Source organism: Topomyia yanbarensis, chromosome 2 (assembly GCF_030247195.1).
Source record: "Topomyia yanbarensis strain Yona2022 chromosome 2, ASM3024719v1, whole genome shotgun sequence".
Classification (NCBI taxonomy): domain Eukaryota; kingdom Metazoa; phylum Arthropoda; class Insecta; order Diptera; family Culicidae; genus Topomyia; species Topomyia yanbarensis.
The window spans coordinates 104,299,383-104,321,865 of record NC_080671.1 but is presented as its reverse complement, the minus strand read 5'-3'; the positions used below and the strand labels follow the sequence as shown (position 1 = coordinate 104,321,865).

The 22,483-nt window shown below is 37.2% G+C and overlaps 1 protein-coding gene across 1 annotated transcript in view; it reads left to right on the top strand.

Annotated features, from left to right (window-relative positions):
• The window catches only part of LOC131679059 (asparagine-rich protein), a 105,561-nt gene that overhangs the window by 55,968 nt on the left and 27,110 nt on the right, over window positions 1–22,483 (top strand). The window contains exon 2 of the mRNA XM_058959611.1: window positions 17,677–18,292. Within this exon, the coding sequence (XP_058815594.1) occupies window positions 18,230–18,292 (63 nt within the window). The 5' untranslated portion in view covers window positions 17,677–18,229. The remainder of the gene's footprint in view (window positions 1–17,676; window positions 18,293–22,483) is intronic.

The window sequence follows — 22,483 nt, the reverse complement described above, 5'->3', positions numbered from 1 at the left end:
CATTTGTGCTAATCAAGGTTTCTTATGAAACGGATCTGTTAAGGAATTGGATTTTTTCTTACCGTTTTTCTACCGATGGTTACCTATGCATGAAACAATTGAAAGCATGCGTTTTGTATATGCATTATGCAATCGAATGAATGCATTGTGCGTTTTTCATTTAACTGCAGCAAATAGTGATGCATTAGGAAATATTAGGATGACTCAACGATAGGGTTCGTGCGTTTCAATGAGTTCATATAGATTGGTTGTTCAAAAAACTTATATTAGCTGGCAGTAAACTTGACCGAACGCGAAAAATATGTGCATAACAAATGCAAAGCGAATGAATCTTTTGTCTATGTACCAATTTTTTTCTGAAATTACAGAATTTCGATATTTATTATGAGATCATCTCAAAATGTTCTTCTATAGAAAGATGTTCTTCAAATATAATTTTGCATTTGATTGTTATTTGAAGAGGCCGACGAAGCATGGATTGAATTGGGAAGTAACTTACATAGTTGGTTTATTGTAACTTAACCATTACGTGAGAATAAAATATCATCCGTGGTAACTATTCCGTTATTGACCAAGAGCAATTGAGATTGAAAAATGTTTATTGAAAGCAAAACGTTCGGGAACATCATGGACTGAAGGAATGTTTGTCTGATACATGTTACTGCTAGTGAAAATTGCATCTTCCCAAGTATCACGGGAAGGACAAATTTGTTAGTAATTATTTAAATAGATTTTTAATATATTGTATGGCATAAAATTTTCGAAATAAGCCATATAAACTCCGGATAGCCGATTATCAGAAGTTCTGCTTATATTTTTCTAGCTAATATCCGTCGCGCGTTGCTGCGACTTTCAACGAAATAAATTCGGAACAAATTGTGTAAAACACAATTTGTTCCGAAGCGCCGTAGATAATCCCCAACCAATAGCACACATAAACGCTCCATAAAAATTGTCTACTATGTATAATAGACCAGCAACAATTTTGACATTTTTTCGGAACACTGCTTAATCAAACGGTAATTGGCTTCACATAGCATTTATCAAATATGAACTTTTTTCAAAAACTCTAGTTCTCTCACAAGAGCTTAGAAGTTTGTATGTGGAAATATATGAAAAATAGGCAATAGAAACAATAAATTCAGTACAAAATGCCAGTGTTATCTTGTGCATCTCAAAATCTGGATCAACACAGGTCCGTAGCCAGCATTTTGTTTCGGGAGGGGCTAAAAGTATGAAATTTTTCAAGTGTTTACGATTTGAGATGACCGAACAAGTTGCAAACCAAAATGAGGTACAGGAGACAACAAACCGAATTGTCATCACAAAAGTTCGTGTTCGTAAATGCAGTTACTCTCCAATTCGATGTACATCGCGATCGATGACACAATTTGCGTAAAAAATCACTTCAGTTTTCTTCGTAAACAAGAATTTTTCAGCGGGCCAATCTAAAGGCATTTCAGAGTAATTTCAAAAGAATAAAATGATTTTTTTTCTTGCGGCCGATTTACAGGTGTGGTAAAACTGGCATTGAATTCTACTTTTCACAACTGATGCAACAGACCTATTTAAATTCCCATTACGAGAATAAATCTTGCATTTTTTTATTTTTCTTGAATTAAAACAAGTAAATGTTTGAATTATCGCCTGGGCCGATAGACTATCCAACTCAATTCATCCGCCAATATCAAAAAATGGGGGTGGAAAATACCAAACCATAAATGAAACTAATCTGCTCAGTAAACTCACGTGATACATATTCGATAAATCTTGATCGCGTTCATGAATTTTTTATTACTCCAATCTAGGGACAAATCACTCTAGGGATGTATAACAAATTTGGATGAAATCAGCAAAAATGCATTTAATTTCTATTTTTGCATCAACTTTACACTCCCTCGCAGAAAAGTTTTGTTTAACAAACGTTCTACGCTTCTCCACTTTGTTTGACGTGTTATTGAATATAGTACTAATTTTTTATAGTGTTTTGACGCTTTACACGCAACGCAAGAAACATGATGAATTTCTATTATGATGGAAAGATGCATTTCATTTCGCTGACTTTTAAAAATGCTTCATAAGTGATCTGACCTTAGACTACAATACTAACAGTACACAACCGCAATTAAAAATAAACGGTTTATTTCTAAATAGTATAAACACCAAATTATTAAAAGTATTTTAATCAGATAATTCTGATTCGGTTAGTGCATAAAAGAACACAATCTACCGACAACCTGCAAATTTTAATGTATCACAGCTCCTAATAGCAATTTTGGACATTTTTAAAGCCAAGTAGGGATGTTTCGCAAAGTGAACTCTTTAAAAAGTATCGTTGACTTATCCACTCATAACACGGCTCAAAGCGCTAGCTTAACGAAGCCTTGGATCTATCATACATTTTTATAATGTATAAAACTTAAAACAAAAAATGTTAAGTGGGTGTCCGATAGATCACGCACACGCAACCCGCGGAGATCTTGCATCTGGGAGAAACATGGGCTTTAAATCACTCTCGATGCCGTTATTAGCATCTTTAATAATGTGATGGTGTTTTTGTTCAGATCTTCTTCCTTGTTTCAACTCCTGGATCACAAGCCGTCTGTGATATTAGCATCCTCCTGGCAGTTTATTCGAGGGTACCGGACGCAGCTTTTGACTACTATGTTTGACTTGGATATGAGCACCGCTGGTTTTAGACTGATTACGTTTTGGCGTCTCTGCTGTTTCATAATACATTGCGCATTAGAGTGGCTCGAAAATGACATTTTTCAGCACAGCACTTTTTGAGTTCCTTTTGTGGTCCCAAATGCCTGTGAAAAAATTGGGAGCGGTCGGTTGCTTCCCGGGTTTGCGCATTGTGTTTAAAGTTTGTATGGGATTTTATATGGGGAAATCAATTATTTTGCATTTACGTTAATAAAGATCGCTATTTCACTCAATATGAAAAACCAGGTTTATAAAACGATAATTCAAACCTTGGTTAACAACTTTGTCGAAACCGGTAACTAGCTACGAGTTTTCAAAAAATAGTTATAACGATTTTAAAACTAATGGTTCAATCCAAATGCAGAAATTAATTATTTCTTCCAACACTGTCAGCACACCACGACACCGATACTTTAAACTTGAATTAATGAGAATATATTCATCGCAGAGACTTGGTACCTTTGAATGAAATGTTCAGAATGAATTGCTGAATAACACAGACGTAGTCAGAAAATGAAAAGAAGACGGAGGGGGGGGGGCTTGTGTACTCCCCAGTTCCCTTTTTAGATAGTTTAGTATAACATAAGGAGCACATCTTCAACGCAGGTTTGTACCGTCGAATTTAAAATTAATCTTACGTGTTTGAGTGCTACTATTTAAGGGCTCTACTGTTATCTTATTTAAAATGGTACAACGGTTTATAAGTTTTACATATTTTAAAACCCTATTTCTTATCCGTTCAGAGTCAGAATTTTTTTAAAAAAATGCATGTCCTTAGATTCCTTGAAGTCTCGGAATTGTTTTTTTTAAAGTTTTCGTTTGAGAATCTAGGAACGAAACCAGGATAGTTACTTCAAACAAGTGTTTTTTGATGAAATTGAGTTAGGTTCACGCAAAACAGAGGTGATCTTGGTGGACCAGCAATACACTTCAGGTTAGAACCCAACGCGATTTCCAGACCTGAGTGAGTTTTTGCATCAAGCAAAAATAACATAAATTTGTAGGTGTAAATCCTAAATATTGTAAATGGTTTTTCTTACAACAAAGATTGTAGTATGATTCATATTTGGGTCTCTCAAAATATTAAGAAAGTTCAGTCGTTGACTTTTACAAGGACGTAATGATTCTTTGTCTTATACAAAACAATCTAAAAAGGGACTGGGGAGTACACAAGACCGCCCCCCCAACCCCCGTTTCTTTTCATTTTCTGACTACGTCTATTTTATTCAGCAATTCATTCTGAGCATTTCATTCAAAGATACCAAGTCTCTGCGATGAATATATTCTCATTTATCTAAGTTTTTAATGTCGATGTCGGTGGTGCACCGGCAGTGTTGGAAAAACTAATCAATTTCTGCATTTGGATTTTACCATAAGTTTTAAAATCGTTATAACTATTTTTTGAAAACTCGTAGCTAGTTACGGTCTTCGAAAAAGTTGTTAACCAAGGTTTGAACTATAGTTTTATGCAGCTGGTTTTTCATTATCAGTGAAATAGGGATCTTTATTAATTAAAATGCAAAATTGATTGATTTGATTGATTTCCCCATATAAAATCCCATGCAAACTTTGAACGCAATGCGCAAACCCGGGAAGCAACCAACCGCTACCAAATTTTGCACAGGCATTTGGGACCACAAAAGGAACTCAAAAAGTGCTGTGCTCGCTAGTTTAAATCATTTTGAAGTTTTCCCATACAACCACGAGCCACTCTATTGCGCATGTGTGTATATTTACAATCATGTAAAGCGACTAAAATGTTGCTACTGATAGCTACATTAGGTTCATCATGATAAAATTAAGAGCGAATGATGGAGGCAAAAATTGATACATATTGACGTGACTAATAAATCTATATGTGATCGGCATCCGACCAAAAGAGACGATTGAATCACGTAACTTACTTCAAGGGGAGGTTTTCATTCAACTACCCAGTCAGCAAAATTTGGATTTTTGTGGGCCAATGAGAAATTATAGAAGGAAATAGTTTTAGGATTCAAAATTATAGAAGGAAGTAGTATTAGGATTCACTTATATTTTCGTCTTACAAATTTCTTTACAAATTTTTTCAAGACGAAAAAACAAAATGGCGCCCGTGGCGACGTTCTGTCTAAGGTTAGGTGCGCGTGGAATACCAAAACTGCATAGAGCCTGCTGCTTCAGGATCGATCTAGAACACCAAATTTATTATAATGCTCTAAATTAAACTAAATTTATTGGAGGAATGACCTAAGAATGAGTAAAAAACTTCAAATTTGACGTAATGGTGCGAACGCAAACTTTGAAATTGATTTTTAGCCCTTTTTCCACTTTAAGGATTTACTAGAAACGGTGAATACGAAGAATTTGTGGATTTTACGGGTCGTTCCTCCAGTTAAAAAGGATTTCGTTTCGAAAAATGATGTTTTGAGATAAACACGTTTAAAGTTTATTCGTGGTAGAATGTCAATTAGACTGCCCAGAAAAATAATGAATTTTTGAAAACTCAATCGGCCCACCCCTGAGTCGATTCCTAGTCCCACCAGGAGCTCTTGCACAAAATTTGAAGCAAATCGGACAAATCTAGCTACCGGACCAACGTGCCTGAAGTTTGTATGAGATTTTTCGGAGAAAACCCACTAACTCGCAATTTTGCCGCTAGGTGACACTGTATGCATCGTATTATCACTGTAAGTGAAAATAAAGTAGATAATTTAATTGTCTACAACTTTGTCGAAGACTGTTAGTCAATCCGGCTTTGTTAAAAGAAGTTATTAAAATTTTAACGAAGTGATGTCTGAGTCAGTTTTCCAAGGGGCCTAGCAGTGCATGGTTGTGTATCAGTGCTCGATTCCCACGAACTATACATTTTTGTGAAATAACCGTTAGATTTAGCTCAATAGGATGTTTAGAAGAGTTATACCACATAATACGAGTTATGTTTTGGTTAGAAAATTTTAGTTCCAACTGTGACCGCATAGAGGGCGCCAACTCTAACTTTTCATAGAAGAGAGATAGAATATCGAGATGTTTGAGAGAATTATTGCAAAATGCCTGTTCTACAAATTTGTGGAAGACACCTAATTTCTATCTCTCTCCGTTGAAAAGTTAGTGTTGGCGCCCTCTATGCGGTACAATGTGGCACTAAAATGTTTTAACCAAAACATGACTTCTATTATTTACTACAATTCTTCTGAACATCCTATTGAGCTAAATCTAACGGTTCTTTCACAAAAATGTTTTTTCGTGCGAATTGAGCACTGATGCACAACCATGCACTGCTAGGCCCTATGGAAAACTGACTCAGACATCACTTCGCTAAAAGTTTAATAACTTCTTTTAACAAAGTCGGATTGACTAGCAGTCTTCGACAAAGTTGTAGACAATTATATTATCTTTCTTATTTTCACTTACAGTGATAATACGATACGAACAGTGTCACCTAGCGGCGAAAATGTGAGCTAGTGGCTTTTCTCCATGTAAATTGTCGAAAAATCTCATACAAACTTCAGGCACGTTGGTCCGGTAGCTAGATTTGTCCGATTTGCTTCAAATTTGGAACAAGTATTCCTGGTGGGACTAGAAATCGACTCAGGGGTGGGCCGATAGGGGTCATTTTTTTCCTGTCACTCTAATGTCAATACTACATAGAATTTTGTGTTTTGGACATCGCTGATCACGAATCTGAAGTCAGTTTTTCATAATGCAGAATGGCCGGTCCAATATGGCGGACCCCTCCTAAAAAAAGTGGTATTTTATCCAAAATCGTCAAAAGAAGAATTTGTGGTTTAAAAACAAGAATGTGAACCCAACCTTAATATGTATTAAAATTTAAAAAAATGAAAATGGTGATTCCAATATGGCCAACTAAAATGTTATTTTAACAATTTTGACCAACATTTTTCGTTTTTCACTGTTTTCTGTGGTTGTTTGAAACCTCACGTTTAGTCTGCGATGCCTCTACAGATCAAGCCGTGAAATACGTTCTCGAGACCTGTACACTACTCTTCTACCTGATGAGCGCGTATCGAGCCAAGAGCGTTCCATGGCGGCCAGCACGCTGCTTCGAACAATGGCCTGTATAGAAATTTTTGATGCGCCGTTTAACACAATATAGTAGACACTAATACCTTTCCAAAAATGGAAAAAAGTCAAATTTTTGCAAATTTTAAATGAGGACCTACCCTTAAACATTTTGTCTTATACTACTACGTACGCAATTCTTGCTAACATGAAAGCACCATAGGCTCTCATGACTAGATTCGCAAACCGCTTAAGTTTTATTGAATACCTGCATAAGTAATAATCTGTTGATTATGATTGTAGCAATCAATTTTATCGCAAAGTCTTCTATATAATATCTTCTACAACATTTTCACGTTAAAATGTTTGAACCAGTTCTTGAGTATTCACTAAACGGAAGTATATTACAAATTGTGTAGGATTACTCGAAATTTCGTAAATTTTTTTTTTCAGAAAAGTTTCGGGAGGGGCTTTAGTCCCCTAGCCCTTCTTCTGGCTACGTGCCTGGATCAACATTGCCGAAGACTGTAAATTGTTCCGTTTTTGCAGTAAAAAGATATTTTCATATAAATTTATGTGTTGCCTCTCTTTCTCGCACATGCTTAGAATAGGAATTTTCAAAAAAATCGGTTGGTCTTCAAAGTTAAATAACTCTATCGGGGAATCTCCGATAAATATGCAACCTTCCTTCAACAAAGCTGTTCGTTATAAAAAAACTACGCGACCATAAGTTTTGAGGTATGTAGAGTTACTCTGGAATTTTTTATTGGATTTTAAGTGTGTATTTCCGAGTTTCCACATATATTACAATAGAAACTTGAAACCTATTGTGGGTAAACTAGAGCTATCGGAAAAAGCTCATATTTAGCATATGATCGGTCTAATGTATAATTTTTTACGGGCCCCCACCACTGTATATTGCCCGTGAAACACAAAGTTAAAGTTTGAAGTCCATTGTACTTATTGATATTATGTATATTACACTGAAATTATATTGTACCAGTTTTTTGCTCTAGTTGTTTGTAGTGCCAATGACGACAAAAACGTACGGCTGTCAATACTTTATAGTAATTTGAATACCTACTCGAAAGTTTTCGTGACTTGAAAAGAGCCATTTTTTTCAATAGTATTAGTTAAAGTAAAGAAATGGAAAGTTTAAATATGTTACTATGTTTTAATTGCCGCAAGGTTCTACTGTATCGATTTTGTTGGCTATTTTCGGCAAATTTGAGACTAAGAGAAACGAAAGCAATGAAATTGAAAGACGGATAGGTATTCTAGAGCGAATCAGTTATAAACTTAGAACGTCATAGCATAGTGCTTTCGCATAGGCCTGCTAAGCCAAGACAAGTTTCGGCTTCACTTGTGTCTCATCGGCATAAACAGAACTTCTGCTCGAACGGGACATCACGTTTGATCAGTCGTTTGATTGAAACACATAGTGTGTTTTAGTTTTAAGGGATTTGCGTCAAGCCGGCGCTAATCTATTCCGACAATGTGTTAGTGTCGGTTTCTGATGAGGCGAAGCCGAAACGCAACATAGTATGAAATAAGGATTTGTGCCCTCCTGTACAAAGACTGGTTTTTACCAACAAATTTTCACCCTAGTGAGAAATTTTGGTTTTTACCAAATTTTCCTCCTTAGGGTGAAATATAGCATAGAACTTAGAACGGAAAACTAGAACTAGGCAGGCTCATATGGGCATGATCGAAAGGAAATGTGAAGTCGGCGGTAAAACATGATGATGAGTTATGTTCTACCATAGACCATGCGGTAGACTTGGGTGCAACGCCCAACTCCTACTCTGCATAAGGCAAAGAATTCTTCACATTTCCTTTCGATCATGCCCATATGAGCCTGCCTAGTTCTAGTTTTCCGTTCTAAGTTTATAAATGATTCGCTCTAGAATACCTATCCGTCTTTCAATTTCATTGCTTTCGTTTCTCTTAGTCTCAAATTTGCCGAAAATAGCCAACAAAATCGATACAGTAAAGTTTAAATATGCAATAATTACAAAAAAAAACATTATCTAAAGGGGGAACAATTGTACAAGAAAAAAAACAAAGGGAAAACTTAATCTTGAAAGAGTGTACAGAAACACTAAAAATCGCCAAATCAACCACATAAACAAGTTAAAGTCAATTGTCGAAAATGTATAATCGAAAACAAAAACCAAAACAAAACCTACAAAAATCGTTAAAAGAAAACAGGAAACTAGACAAACAAATTGCAAAGATTAAAGAAGTCGAACATTATTGAACAAATGTTGGAAATAATTAAAAAAATCGGTAGATGTTGAAAATTTTTGAGAATCAATGAAAATGAAAAAAAAAACAACTAAAAAAATACGAACATTGATATAAAATAAAAATGCATTAAATTGGAAAGCTCGAAAATAACAAAATATATTTAACATTAAAAACAAGAAATATTTAAAGCAATAGAAAAAGTGAATAAAACATTAAGAATGCATAAAAGTAGCGGAATAGATGTACAAAATAAAAATAAAATAAACACGAAGAAATTAAAAAAATGGACCGGAAGATTTTGAAAAATTGGAAAATTGGAAGGATGGAAAAACGAAAAAAATGAAGCATTTTGGAATGCATGGATTGAACAAAAATGAACAAAATGGAAAACAAAAAACAGTAAAAAACCAAAATGGTATACCGTAGAAACACACAAAATCTAAAAAATAACGAGAAGAAATTGAAAAAACAGATGAGATTATTTAATGAATGGAAAACAGTATTAGAAATGAAACTTAACAGAAATTCAAACAACAGCCTAAATGTGAAACGAAGAAAAAATGCGCATAATGGCAAAAAAGATAAATTTAATGTTTTCTAGAAAAAAATGCAAACCTATTGGAAAAAGGCCAACAGAAAAGCACTTTCAAAATAGGTTAAACGGAAAATGAAGAATTACAAAAATTAATTAATTACAGTAGAAAAAATAAAACTACGGGAAACGGAAAGTTAAAAACTACAAAACATGTACCAAAATATGAAAAAGGTAAATAAAGGGACTATAAGACATTTTGGATTGAATTTAAAAAAAAAGGAATAATGCAAAAATCTAAGGAGAAAAAGAAAATAGAAAAAGAGGATGATAAGAATGAATGGAGAAAATAGACAAATTTTAAAAGTTGGATGGAATGACAAAAGAAACAAATAAAAAAGCAGGGTATTAAAATATGAAACAACAGAAAACATAAAATAGAATGGAAAAATTGCAAATAAAACGGAATAACAAAGCAAAGACTATAAATTAAGGTAAGTGGTAGTGATAAAAGCGTGAAAAATTTAAGAGCGTGAAAAGATGGATAAAATAAAAATATGGTAACAATGGAAATAGATAAAAAAGGCTGAATGTTGAAATTACAGAAATACAAAAAAAATGTACAGCTTGAAAAAAATTAAAACACTTTTTTATGATGTATTTCGTTTTAATTCTACTATTTTATGAAAATTGCAAACATGCACTTTTATATCACAGATACGTGTTTCGGCCACGACTTGCAGATTTCATTAGTTTTTGTATCAATATGCGAAAGACATCAAAAAAGAAAAGTGTTTAATATAACATTCCACTAAGTCGCCAAAAAAACTGCTTTTTAAAGTGTTTAAATTTTTTTTTCAAAAGATTCATGTAAACATATAAAAAGGGGAAAATAGCGAAACATGAATCAAATTACAAATAAGGGTTGTAGTTCGATTTTACGCTATGTTGGTTTCGAAAACATTCATAAAAGCTAAGTAGGCTCTGCTTTTTTTTCTTATGTAGCTCGTAACACAAAATGTATCATAAATTCTTCACATTCACCGCAGAGTGTATTGTTGTGGTAGAGCATTTAGGGGTATTTTTTCGCATTTGTGAACAGTTTTGTTGATTAAGTTGGGGTAGTACTTCACATCCGTGAATATCCATAAAAAATCAAAAAGCACCAGCCACTCTCACTGTGAAAGATAACTCGAGAGAACTTTGTTCTGCTCTACAGTAAATAAATCCGGGGCGTAAAATCACACGTCAGTGTCTTTCGAGAATCTTTGTGAGGAGCATAAAATCCGTTGATCCATTGAAGTGAAGGTCCTGTGGGGTACAGTAAATCTGAACCCAAATGGTGGTGAACACTTTTTTTAAATATATTAGCCAGGGGGGCCTACTTATCGAATACGGTCTGCAACCCGAGGATGATGACTGTGTGCTAGACGATTTATAAAATGATGCTGATGAAGAAAAGATTGCAAAAAAATCCACTGGATTCTTCCAGGCGAAATCCGAATTACCTGAACAAAGACCCGGAATTCGCCTCCAAAAACCGGTGTGGCAACCCTAAATAGAAGATTGAGAGTTGGGGGTGGACATAGCGTAGTTGGTAAATCGATTACCTTGTACGCAGCGCACCTGGGTTTCAGTTCCGACCCCGCACATAGGGTTAGAAATTTTTCATAAGAGATTTTTCTAACCCGAAGAGGCAAATGACCTTAAGGTTAAAACCTCTATAATCGAATTTAAAAAAGAAAAAAAGAAGGTTGAGAAGTTTTCTTTTTCTTTCAAATAATTACTTTCGATAATAATCCAGCAGTTGCGAAGACAGAAAATTCAATAGATCAAAAAATCGATTTCTTATTGACGAACTTTGAAGAAAACCTCATGAATTCTAATCAAATCATTTATTTTTTATCCCTAGCAAGTCTGGTATTATTTTTGTCGATTGTAGAAATTTTTACCTTAGGGCCATTCGCTTCTTCATTCAGGATAGAAAATTTTCTTTAAAAATTGTCCATTCCTATGTGCGGGGTTAGGAATCGAACCCAGGTGAGCTGCGTACATGGCAGTCGATGTACCAACTAAGCTATACCCGCCCTGGTCTGATATTCTGATTGACTACAAATATATATTTGATATCAAATATGCAGCAGTTTATAATATTCGCTATTCTAGTTGCATCCTACACGAGATAATAAATTTTTTGTTTAAAGTATTGGCCAAAATTTTAGTTTCTGTTAAAAATCCGGGGCCCCTTCAAAACTCTGGGCCCGGGGGGAAATACCCCAGGGATTGGAAACTTGTCATTGAATTTTTATATCTTCGGATAAAAAGCATAAAACGTTTATACAGTATGTTAAGTATGACAACCTTGGAGTGCTACAACCACTATTTGAAACTAATCAAAGAGTATCAAGAAAATTTCAATTTATTTTTGACAAAAATAAAAATAGCCAAAAAATGCGAAGCGGAACGCAAGAGCAAAATTATAGACAAAAAATTCAATTATCTGAAACAGTCATTTGGGAGTGTATTGTTACCGTTTTGGGACGCGGCTGCTCTCAGCCCCCGAGGATGATGTTAACCAGTTCCGGAAGGGAACTGGTTCAAAGCCCCAACGCCTGGTATACGCGTTCCGGGGTGGGCACGCAAGGCCTCTTTTGGTCCTCGGGTCCCAGGGTCGTCTTATGTTGAGGGGGAATTTCGGATCTGGGTTCAGGGAGCAAACCTGCAACGTGTGTAACAATACAATGTATATAATTTACTCACTCTTACAAAATTTTATCCTCTTCTAATTTCTTGGAACCCTTTCCTGCTGCTTCTTCGGTCGGCGTGGTAGCGGTAGGTGGTCGGAAAGTAGCGGGGAAACGATGGGTTCTCAGCGTTGTCTTCTCGGGATTTCGTTCTCGGCTTCGACGTTCAGGTGATAGAGATCTTAATCTGGCCCACGGGCCACGCGGTCGTCCTTGATAATTAGCGGGCGGAATGAAGGACTGCACTCGGCAGCACGGACCCGCGACGACAGCCTGTCGGATGACTCCTTTACGGTTAACCGTACTGGATAAACCAGTCAGGGCGAAACAGGCACTTGCCGATCCTTTGCTCTTAACTGGCGTTATTAACACCGTGATCGGGGCTTTCCAAACCGGTCAGACCGTCCAAAACTTGATCACTTTCAATTAATAGCGGAATGCGATGTGTTCACTCCCACGGTCAGAACCCAAGAGAGCTCCTCGCCCATCGCCAACACATCACCAGCCTATCTTTGTTCCACTTTCCATCTTTTCCGCTTCCTTTTCATTTTCCACCTTCTTTTTACCAACTCCGACAACCAAATTCTCCTACATTTTCCTACACCCTACAGCCAAAGAAACTCGCCCTATAGGGTTCTAAAATATCCTGTCTATCACCTATTCTCTGCTTTTTCACTTACTTCTTATCGTTACATTTATTGGTTTTTCCCCAAACACAGACACTCATTATACTTGCATTTGTAACCTTAACGGTTACAGTATGGTCTGTTAGTACAAAATATGAGGTTCGTGCGAGGAAATTTGTAAGATTGTAAGAATTTTACCTTCAGGAGGCTTTTTTCTGCTCCAAATAAATAAATACGAAAGACAAAAAATCACATCTGCTCCTAAATTAGTTATGCAATTTTCGTTTCGACTTCGACTCATCATAATCCGACACTAACTTAGGGACAGGATTAAGATCAGTTTAATCAGAACACCTTTTCTTTCCGGACATCACGTAGGACTAAAGGTTGGCTCAGAAACACAAATAGTGTCATCGTTTTTTGGAGCTAGCGTCAATTCAGCTCTAGCTTAGTCCTCTCACTAAGTCAGTGTCGGATTATGATGAGGCGAAGTCGAAAAGCAAATTCCATAACTCCGGATCCAGGTACTGGTCCAAATCTGGGAACTGGTTCGGATCGGGCACTGTGCCGGATCCGGAAACTGTGCCTTTCTCATTTCTCTAAACTACGGCTCGGTGGCTGGTTATATTCAACATAATTGTGGATATGTCCGTTACATTCTTAGTACACTTTGCACTTATACATAATGGCTTGCCAGCAACGAACTTGATGAGCTACGTGTCGACGGTGAAACACTTGAAACAAAAAAAATATCATACTTATTTTATTAGCCTAATCAGCATTAGTTCAATGCTATATGCTTGTTAACTCATTTTGTCATGCGGTGGTGGGTGTGTGAGGAGGGCGAAAATCCCACGAACGAAAGACTCCCCAGCTTAATTTGGTATTCTTTGTGATATAGTGGTGGTTTAAAGATGATGGGGTTAAGAGGCGGGGAGGGGGGGGGGGGGTATGAGGGCTGGATGGGTGGTGGTATGAGGCGTGATTTAAGGGGATTTTAAAGGAAGGGGTGTGAACAGTAGAGCGGGGGTCCGCCAGAATTCCTGGTTTAACTCGATACTAATACTATCATAGAAATCGACCGAATTATCCTAGATACTGTGATGCACATACATGAACAGCTACCGAAATTCGTAAATTACACCATTTACTACCTATGCGGTAATAACGCAATGCGAAATTTCGTGGTCTGTTACCGAAAAGACAATAGAATCTTACCAAAAAGTAATAGAAACATACCCGTCGGATTTTGGGTGTACTTTTCTATTACGGTCATTAAGTCAAATAGAATGAACATTCGTCTAAGTAACACTTTCGGCTAAATATCTTTTGGACCAAAAACTTTCGGCCTAACGGCACTCGGCAAAATGACATTGGGACAATTGATTCTCTCGGCAAATCGACATTCGGTTAAATGACCCATACTGCCAATCGTACCTTTCGGTCAAATGGCAGCGCTCGGCCAAGGGATATTGGACCAAAGGGCTCTCGGTCTAGTGGTTGGCTCTTTGACCTAAAAACGGAGATCCTCGGCACCACGGGAATATCCATTCCGCAGTCAAATCATCAAAAACTGAAGGGCTTTGAGTTTTCGGTGACAATTCCAAGAATTTTGATACCCATATTGCTGTCGTTCTACGCATAATTTAGCCATGTATATAGAAAATCCCATAGAGCATGGGACAAATATGCTTATAGTGGCAGATTGCCAGTAGGCTACAAATAGTACAAAGTATAAAGTGCAAAAACGCAAATAATATCCAAATACTGGAACATACTTACAGAAATCCGAATTCCCGGGAACCAGAAGAATTAATTTGGTTGATTTTTACGTCTAAAAGTAGATGAGTTCTTGACTCCAAACATCTAAAAGTGTCCAAATCAGTTGAAAACTGCCATTTTTATAAAAAAAATCAGTTTACGGGTACCCGGGTACCCGATGGGTTTGTTACGGGGTAAAAATTGCAGAAGCCCCTTCTCAGGACATCGTTTCCCGCATCATCAATTTTATTGCCTCAAAAGCAATGCTTGCTGTTATTGTAAGATGTCACTTAATACCAATTTATTGTTTGTGGAAGAATACTGAGATTGCATAGATTTGAAAAGATACCCGGGTTCCTTGTCGGAAACAGGTCGTTGCATATTAGAGCGAGTAATTGCTTGATGGAAAATTTGCCAAAAGTTTTCAGACCTTGGGTTCACTGAAGCTACCTTTGTCCAGTTCCATCATACCAGGCACTCGGCACTGATAATGTTCAACGGGTTGCCACAGGCAGATAAAATTGATTCAGAGTCAGATGAAAACTGAACTCTGAACAAATCTCCAAATTAATTACAACTGTCTAAATATTTTAAATCACCAGTTAAAACAGCGAAAGAATTGAAAATCTTGACGGGAGCCGTCGATTGTTGCTGTGATCAGGGTTACCATATTCACAGATTTTTCTGTAATGACACAGATTTTTTTCATAATTTTTGTTCACAGATTCTTTTTCACAGATGACAGATTTTTGGCATTTTGATGAAAATTTCACAGATTTTCACAGATTTCTGGAAATACTGTGATTTTCAGAGATTTTTTGGAAATTTATCACAGATTTTTTTTCCTCTTTTAGTCATTACAGAAAGTAAAAAGATTTTTTTGACCGAAACACAGATTTCAATGTGGCATCCCTGGCTGTGATCCTTACTTTTGTTGTACCTACGTGTGCTATGTTGAAAGAAATTAATCAGCGCTTGTCGCAGTATAAACATTTGGCCCATCTGGAAACTCGCTTTGGTATTCAGCTAGCAGGTGCTGTGTCGCAAACAAAACACGTGAGAATATCGTATACAGTCGTGATTCGCTGGTTGGGCCACAGGCACTGTCCAACTAACGAATTTGATTCGCTAGTAGGACCGACTGACAAATGTCAAAAACTCTCCAAAGAAGACGTTAGTAGTGCAATAGATGGTTCAAAGTAAATTTGACATGAGATTTTGACATTCAGATGCTTTTTAGTTGGACAATAGTCCAACTAGCGGAGGTCCAACTAAAAAGCGGTCCAGTTAAAGAGTGTCCAACCAGCGAATCACGACTTTACGAGGTATTAAGGTCATATGGCATTTCTAATGCCAAAAGATCCTGACTCCTGCGGTAGCAGACAAAGGGTTAAGTCGCTAAATTCTAAGCTTGCTCATATGACCCTTTCCACGCTTTTCTAAAACTTTCTTCCTTTAACCCCTTGCTCTCCCTTGAGTACTATGGCTCTTAATATTGAAAAATACAGTTCATTTTCCAGTCTAAATTTATAGCTGTTTGAAAACGCTGTAGTTTATAAACAACTTGACAATGAAGGTGTTAAGAGCCTTTACGAAAGGTAGTATACATTTCTTTCATAAACAGCTTCGAGTTCATCGTTTGATTGGTGATGAAAAATTTGGTGTTGACTCCTCAACTACGAATTCCTTGCCTGATCATCAGTTTCTGTGCGACTTTATCAGCGAAAACCAACCTGTGGTGTGGTGAAATAAAAATTTTTGGCCTGAAAACTATTTTGACATAAACTTCATCGTCCATGAGAAGGAATTCTCTGTTTTCTTTGCCGGAACGCGGTCGTACAACTACCGGTTGAATCTGGACCGCTAGGTTCTACTTATTCGTCTAGGTCGATTGTTTGAAGGTTTGCTTTTTTGAACCAACCTGCAACCTGCTTATAGACGACTCCTTCAGACGATGCTACTACTTGCACCGTATTCCTTAACAACAACCCAATCTTAAAGTCCTGAGTTTTACTGGACCGACCTCATCACCTTTCAGTTTTCAGCTGTTAGTTCAAAGTTCCTGCCAGACATTTGCTTTGGGCCTTTCGGACCAAACTCTTACTATCACGAAACCACTTGAGACCATCTTCCATAATAGAAACAACGATTTTCAACATTTGCGCGATATTTCGATTGGACTACGTCGGATTTTTTATGAGTATGCGAAGGATAAAGTTTCGTTTTTCGTCTTCCATATAGCACAACTTTTTAAATACAGCACGTATTGATTCACATAAATTTCACCCATAAGATACGTGTACTTTCCAACCAAATCGCCGTCAAAACATTCTAAATTCGACGACTAGCAACGATGCTGTAGATTTAATAATGTGTCCGGATTCGAAGTTGGCCAGCCTTTCACCCTGTCGGGTACATGTGCGTTAGATTATTTTTTTGAGATTAAACTAGTGATAGTGTCTTAAAAAGAAGACATGCGAACCCGTGTTTGGGGTTTAATATTTGTGTTAAACTATATAAACTTCAAGTTTAATCAGCATCCAAAAATCAAAAAATTTCCCTTTCGCATGGAGAACAGAAAGAAGTAAGAACTGCCAATTCACATAAAAAAGTACCGTGCACTATAATTATGATTACTTCGCTCGTCCTCGAGCAAGGAGCAATACATTTCCGGCTCATAATGTATCATTACTGTGATCACAAAACAACATTCTTACATCTTGTGCAACCGGTCTAGTAGTCTGACCAAAACTTCAGAACTTTCAATTTCTACGGTAGGCATGGTCATGGCAATCGGTTGTGTTGTTATTTAAAATCATGATGCGCATTAGCACAAACAAACCGGCTCGGCGCAGACAGCGATGCCGATTGAAATGAATTCAACCAAAACAAGTTCCACTCCATAGTTGATTCGCTGCATTGTGTCCAGCTTCAGTACCTATTTAATTTTCGATCCCCTTGTGTCTTCTTTCGTTTCGTTCATTAATTGAGCATGAATTTCATACACCTTCCACTGATCGCTTGATTTTTCTTTCTTTTCATTATATTCCAGCTCTCGCAGCCGATAAGTTAACCAATCGACCGACACCACGACCGTTTGTGGTCGGTTATCGAACAAGATCCGAGACAAAACGAAAAGCCGAAATCTTCGGACCCAGCTTTAAACGAATGAACACGCGGCAGTCAACAATGGAAACAATTTACCGAGCGGTTGAAAATAGGAAGCCGATAACAATTTGAATAATCAATTCGAACCAACCATCACTAGGCAGGCCGAGACGACGCGAGTGCAAATAATGAGGTGAGCAAATTTTGGCCAAGTGCGCAAACAGAATAAAGAAGAAAAAACAAGTGTAAAGTGTATTGCACCTCTACTCGAATAATGCAATAATCGTTGAATGCTGTGAAGTGAATATCGTCGAGAAGTGGAGTGTGAATTTTTTGGTGGAAAAAAACATCGATTCGTCGAAAACAAAACCCGGCGCATAAAACAGGTTAAGACGGTACTACACATTTGGCGAACGGTGATTGAAGGACTTCAACGAGGAGCACCCAACGAACCCGACACCGAACCCCGATGAGCATCGAAGAACGGCCACTGAAGGATGGGATATTTTTCGAAGCGAAACATTTTTATCTACTGCTGCATATCGGCGTGTCTGTCACTGGTGAGTTTGACACTGTTTGCGGTTTTGATTAGCGAAGCGTGGTCATGGCAAGTGACTTGTTGGATGATATTTACGAGAGTTTGATTCGTTCAGATCAATCAATTCAGAGGAATTGGGTTATTGGGTTGTCTACTGATATTGATTTTTTTGTTCAATGCAGCTTACGCGGTGTCTTTGTAGAACAACTTTATTCAAAAAAAAAATCGGCATCTGTGAAACTTCGGGATATGAAAGAATGGACTTTTCCCTTTCATTTGAAAGCAAAATCAAAATATTCTGTCGGGGGGTCTAGAACAACTTTTTATTTTAAAGTTTTATGATTGAAAACTTATTTTTTGATTATTTTAAAGTTTTATGATTGAAAACTTAAGTTTAATGAAATTAATTGGTATTTTCGCTACTAATTTATGATAAAGACATTCAAAAAATACTAAAAGTGAGAATCTGATAAACAATCTCATTGTCTACTTCGTAGAATGCTATAAATCGATGTAAAATCACCCGAGAAAGTTATTAAAATTTTATCAATTTTTAGGTGTGCGCGGGGCCTATGGATTAGCCCTCTGGAAGTCGCGCATATGGACCACTGAACGAGCAGCCGCTGATGGCCTAAGACGATTTCGCTAGTTTTTCAGAGCAGCGTGCACTCAGTGCACTAGCGCGACTGCCGGAAGGTTAACAAGTCGATTAACAAGGACTTACAAAAAATGTTGGGTGTAAATGAACAGTAAATTCAGATAAATTTCAATGTGTACAAAGTCCCATTCTCAGCTGAAAAAATATATCCTCCTGGTCTTGGGCGAAAATGACACTTTATGAACAAGGAGGTGTGGAAAGTTGTTGACCAAATTTATTCGATATTCTCAGATCATTGAAAAGGTATAAGAATTTTATCATGCCGGATTTTATCATGCCTTTTTCATTTATTTTCTCGCTCTAGGAGATAGCTATTGTAAACTAGAATGACCCTTCTTTCTGATCCTATCCTGCCTGGTAAAATACAATTGGATTAAATTCAAAGCTTTATAGTTGAATGAACTAAAGTAGACAGTTCGAGTCATTGTAATAAACGACGGATTTTATTGCAACTTTGGGTTGAGATTCCTGTTTGTCTTTATCAACATTAAAAGAAAGATGATTGAAAGAGAAAAAAGCTCTTCGAGTTTTGGATCCATGTTTGTTTACTTTTCATGATAGATTCATTTCATCAGAATTTATAGATGCATATTTTTGCTTGTCCTAAAATTTTATTTCCATATCGAATGCACTTCACATAATCTTAGAAAAAAGAACAAAACCAAATTTCAAAATTTCCTTTAAGAAGAAATTCCGGAGTCGTTACTCGTTGAGCACGGATCACAACAGAAAACGAACAAGAAAATATCAGGCTGGACTATACATTCAGTAAATTCTCAAAGTAATACACGTCTGTTTATTGAAGATTTCCTTCATAATATGCAAAGACAACATATCAAGAAGACAGAGTTGCCAGTTCATGTCAGAATCTGGAGACATTAACAGCAACACCTCTTTCGGGTAAAGGTGATACATTCTATATCTATTTTTATATTGAGATCGCTATCTTCGTACAATAGACAAAACCTTAATTTCTCATTTACTATTACGATTTCTGTTCAATGTACAGCAATTCCCAAAAGTTAACAAACTTGAACATAAATCTCATCGAATTATTTTTCTATCCTTCATGAAACTGTTAATCAGGATTCTCAATCGAAATGAAATCAAATGACTGAATATCTAATCGAGTTTGATCAAATATAATGTAAAAATTTGGGCTAAATATATCCCACAAGATGCTAACGAGCAAAAAGGTTGATTCAAGACTACATCAAGCATACTCCAGAATGAGTGAAGAAATAATAAAGAAGAAACAAATATATCTGTGATAGAAAAAAACTGTTTCATTTTGCTGCATTACCCAGCATCTCTCAAAAGAGTCTTAATTTCGTTCAAATTTTATCTATTCTTCTCTTTATCTCCTTGCTCTTAAAATATCATTGGTGCGCATAAAATGGTGGAGTCTGGAATTATGTTTTTTACGCTTAAAGGTGGGACTTTGCCAGCATTCAGGTTTTTCTGAGCACACCGTTAAAATAAGACAATCCATTTTTTACAAATGAAAATGTTTTTGGAATAAAGCTTCTTAACCAATAAGCCCCGTGCGAATCTGGAGACTTCGATAAAATGTAATAACTTTCTCTGGCGATTTTATATCGCGATGTAGTTTTCCACAAAGTTGCAGACAATGAAATTGTCCATCAGATTCTCACTTTTGGTAATATTTTAACGTCTAAAGTCTTATCTAGGTGCAAAAATGTGAACTAGTTACATTGAAAAACAAAGTTTTCAAACAAAAAAACTTTAAAATAAAAAGTTGTTCTGGAGCCCCCGACAGAATATTTTAATTTTACTTTCAAATGAAAGGGAAAAACCCATTATATCTCAAGCCGAAGTTTCAGCGATGCCGATTTTTTTTCGAATAAAATTGTTCTACCAAACACACCGTGTCCGGTTCGCAAAATACAGGCCATTGCCGGTTCGTGGTGACATTTACTTTTTTTTTTCTCTTTGCACGTCTCAGGGCATACTTATTTTTCAGCATTATCAATGCAAGAGTCATTATGATTCTCGGTACAAACAGCCCGACAGGCAGATGGTTCTTGTCGAAGAAGAATCAAATTAAACACCAAAGGTCATCCCATGCGAGTTTGAAGGGACACGCTATTGTCCAATTCAGTGCGATTCTCATTCAAAAACCTTCGCTCAATGAAACAAAGGGACCTTGAAATAGCCAACCCCGTGCTTCACTAGATCCAAGCACTATTTCGAACCGGTGACCCCACCGTCGATTTCAACTTTGTGAGCGGACATGTAGGCACTGTAGTCCTTCATACAAGCCTTATCGCCACTAACGTCATTTGCTTGCTTTAGACAGAACATCACAATTCTGAACTTACGTGGACGTTTTTCGGGATATCTGTCACTGTTATATATGTCTGCATCAGTTCTTTCGAAATCTTTAGAATACTTAGCGGATTGCCTTCGATCCGACGGAAGCTCAAATATGGTCCGAGCGAGTTCAATCAATGGTTTTAAACGGCAAGTCAGGAGTTGGGTCTTTTCAGGAGGGTTTATTCCGGGCTTGGAGCCGGCACAAAGTGAAAATTTAAAAAGTGCGAATGCTGAGACAAAAATCACGGGAAATATAATAAATTGTAAACATGTGGTAAGCTTGGGGGTTCGTAAGGGATGACGTTCCCAACGGATTTTATCCGAAACTGTTTTTTCAAGTCAGCAAAACTTTTTATGTAATTATCTATAAATGAGGAAACATCCGACTGCATTGTGACATTATTTTGACACTCCAAATTCACGAAAGAACTTTGTGTTATCGAACTGAAACACCTACTGCTCGAGTTTGTGTCCGTGGAATGTTATACAATGTATGTTATTTTTTATTTATTTATTTATTGAAAGGCTTTAACCCAATGGTCATTCGCCTTTGAAATTTCGATAATTTACATCACATAATATTGTTCATGGTTTGTAGCACAAGTATAGAATCCGTGACACCTTTACAGCTGGTCGAGTAATCCCGCGTCCTTCAGAAAGGCCAGTAACACTTCTTCTCGGTCGGGGTCGTTTGCAAGAATCTCTCTAATGGAGAGCTGTAGTTTGTGGTGCTGCCGTAAGTTGGCTAACTCTGGACAGTTCACTAGAAAGTGTTCCACAGTGGTTCGGGTACCACATGTAACGCATGTTGGTGGGGGAACACGCGATACGGCATGAGCATGAGAGACCTTCGTATGCCCTACTCTGAGCCGCGACAGTACTCGCTCTTCCCTCCTATCAGTCCGGTCTGTCCAGCGGTCGGGTGAGCCTCTGCTTCGCTGAAGGTATCCGGTGCTGCCACGCCTGTGGCGTACGAACGCTTCGTTAATCCCTGACTTCAGCTGGCCCAAAATAGCTGCGGTCGGGACGAGTCGAGTGAGACGTTGGCTAGTGTGTCTTCCCCTGGCTGCCAGGCGATCAACCTTTTCATAACCATCGATGCTGCAGTGACCGGGGACCCAACAAATTGTGGTGAGTGGATCATACTCGGCCTCGGTGGCCTGGATGAAGGGGTGGCGGGATTTCCCCGACTCGAGGGCGGATATGGCCGCCAGAGAG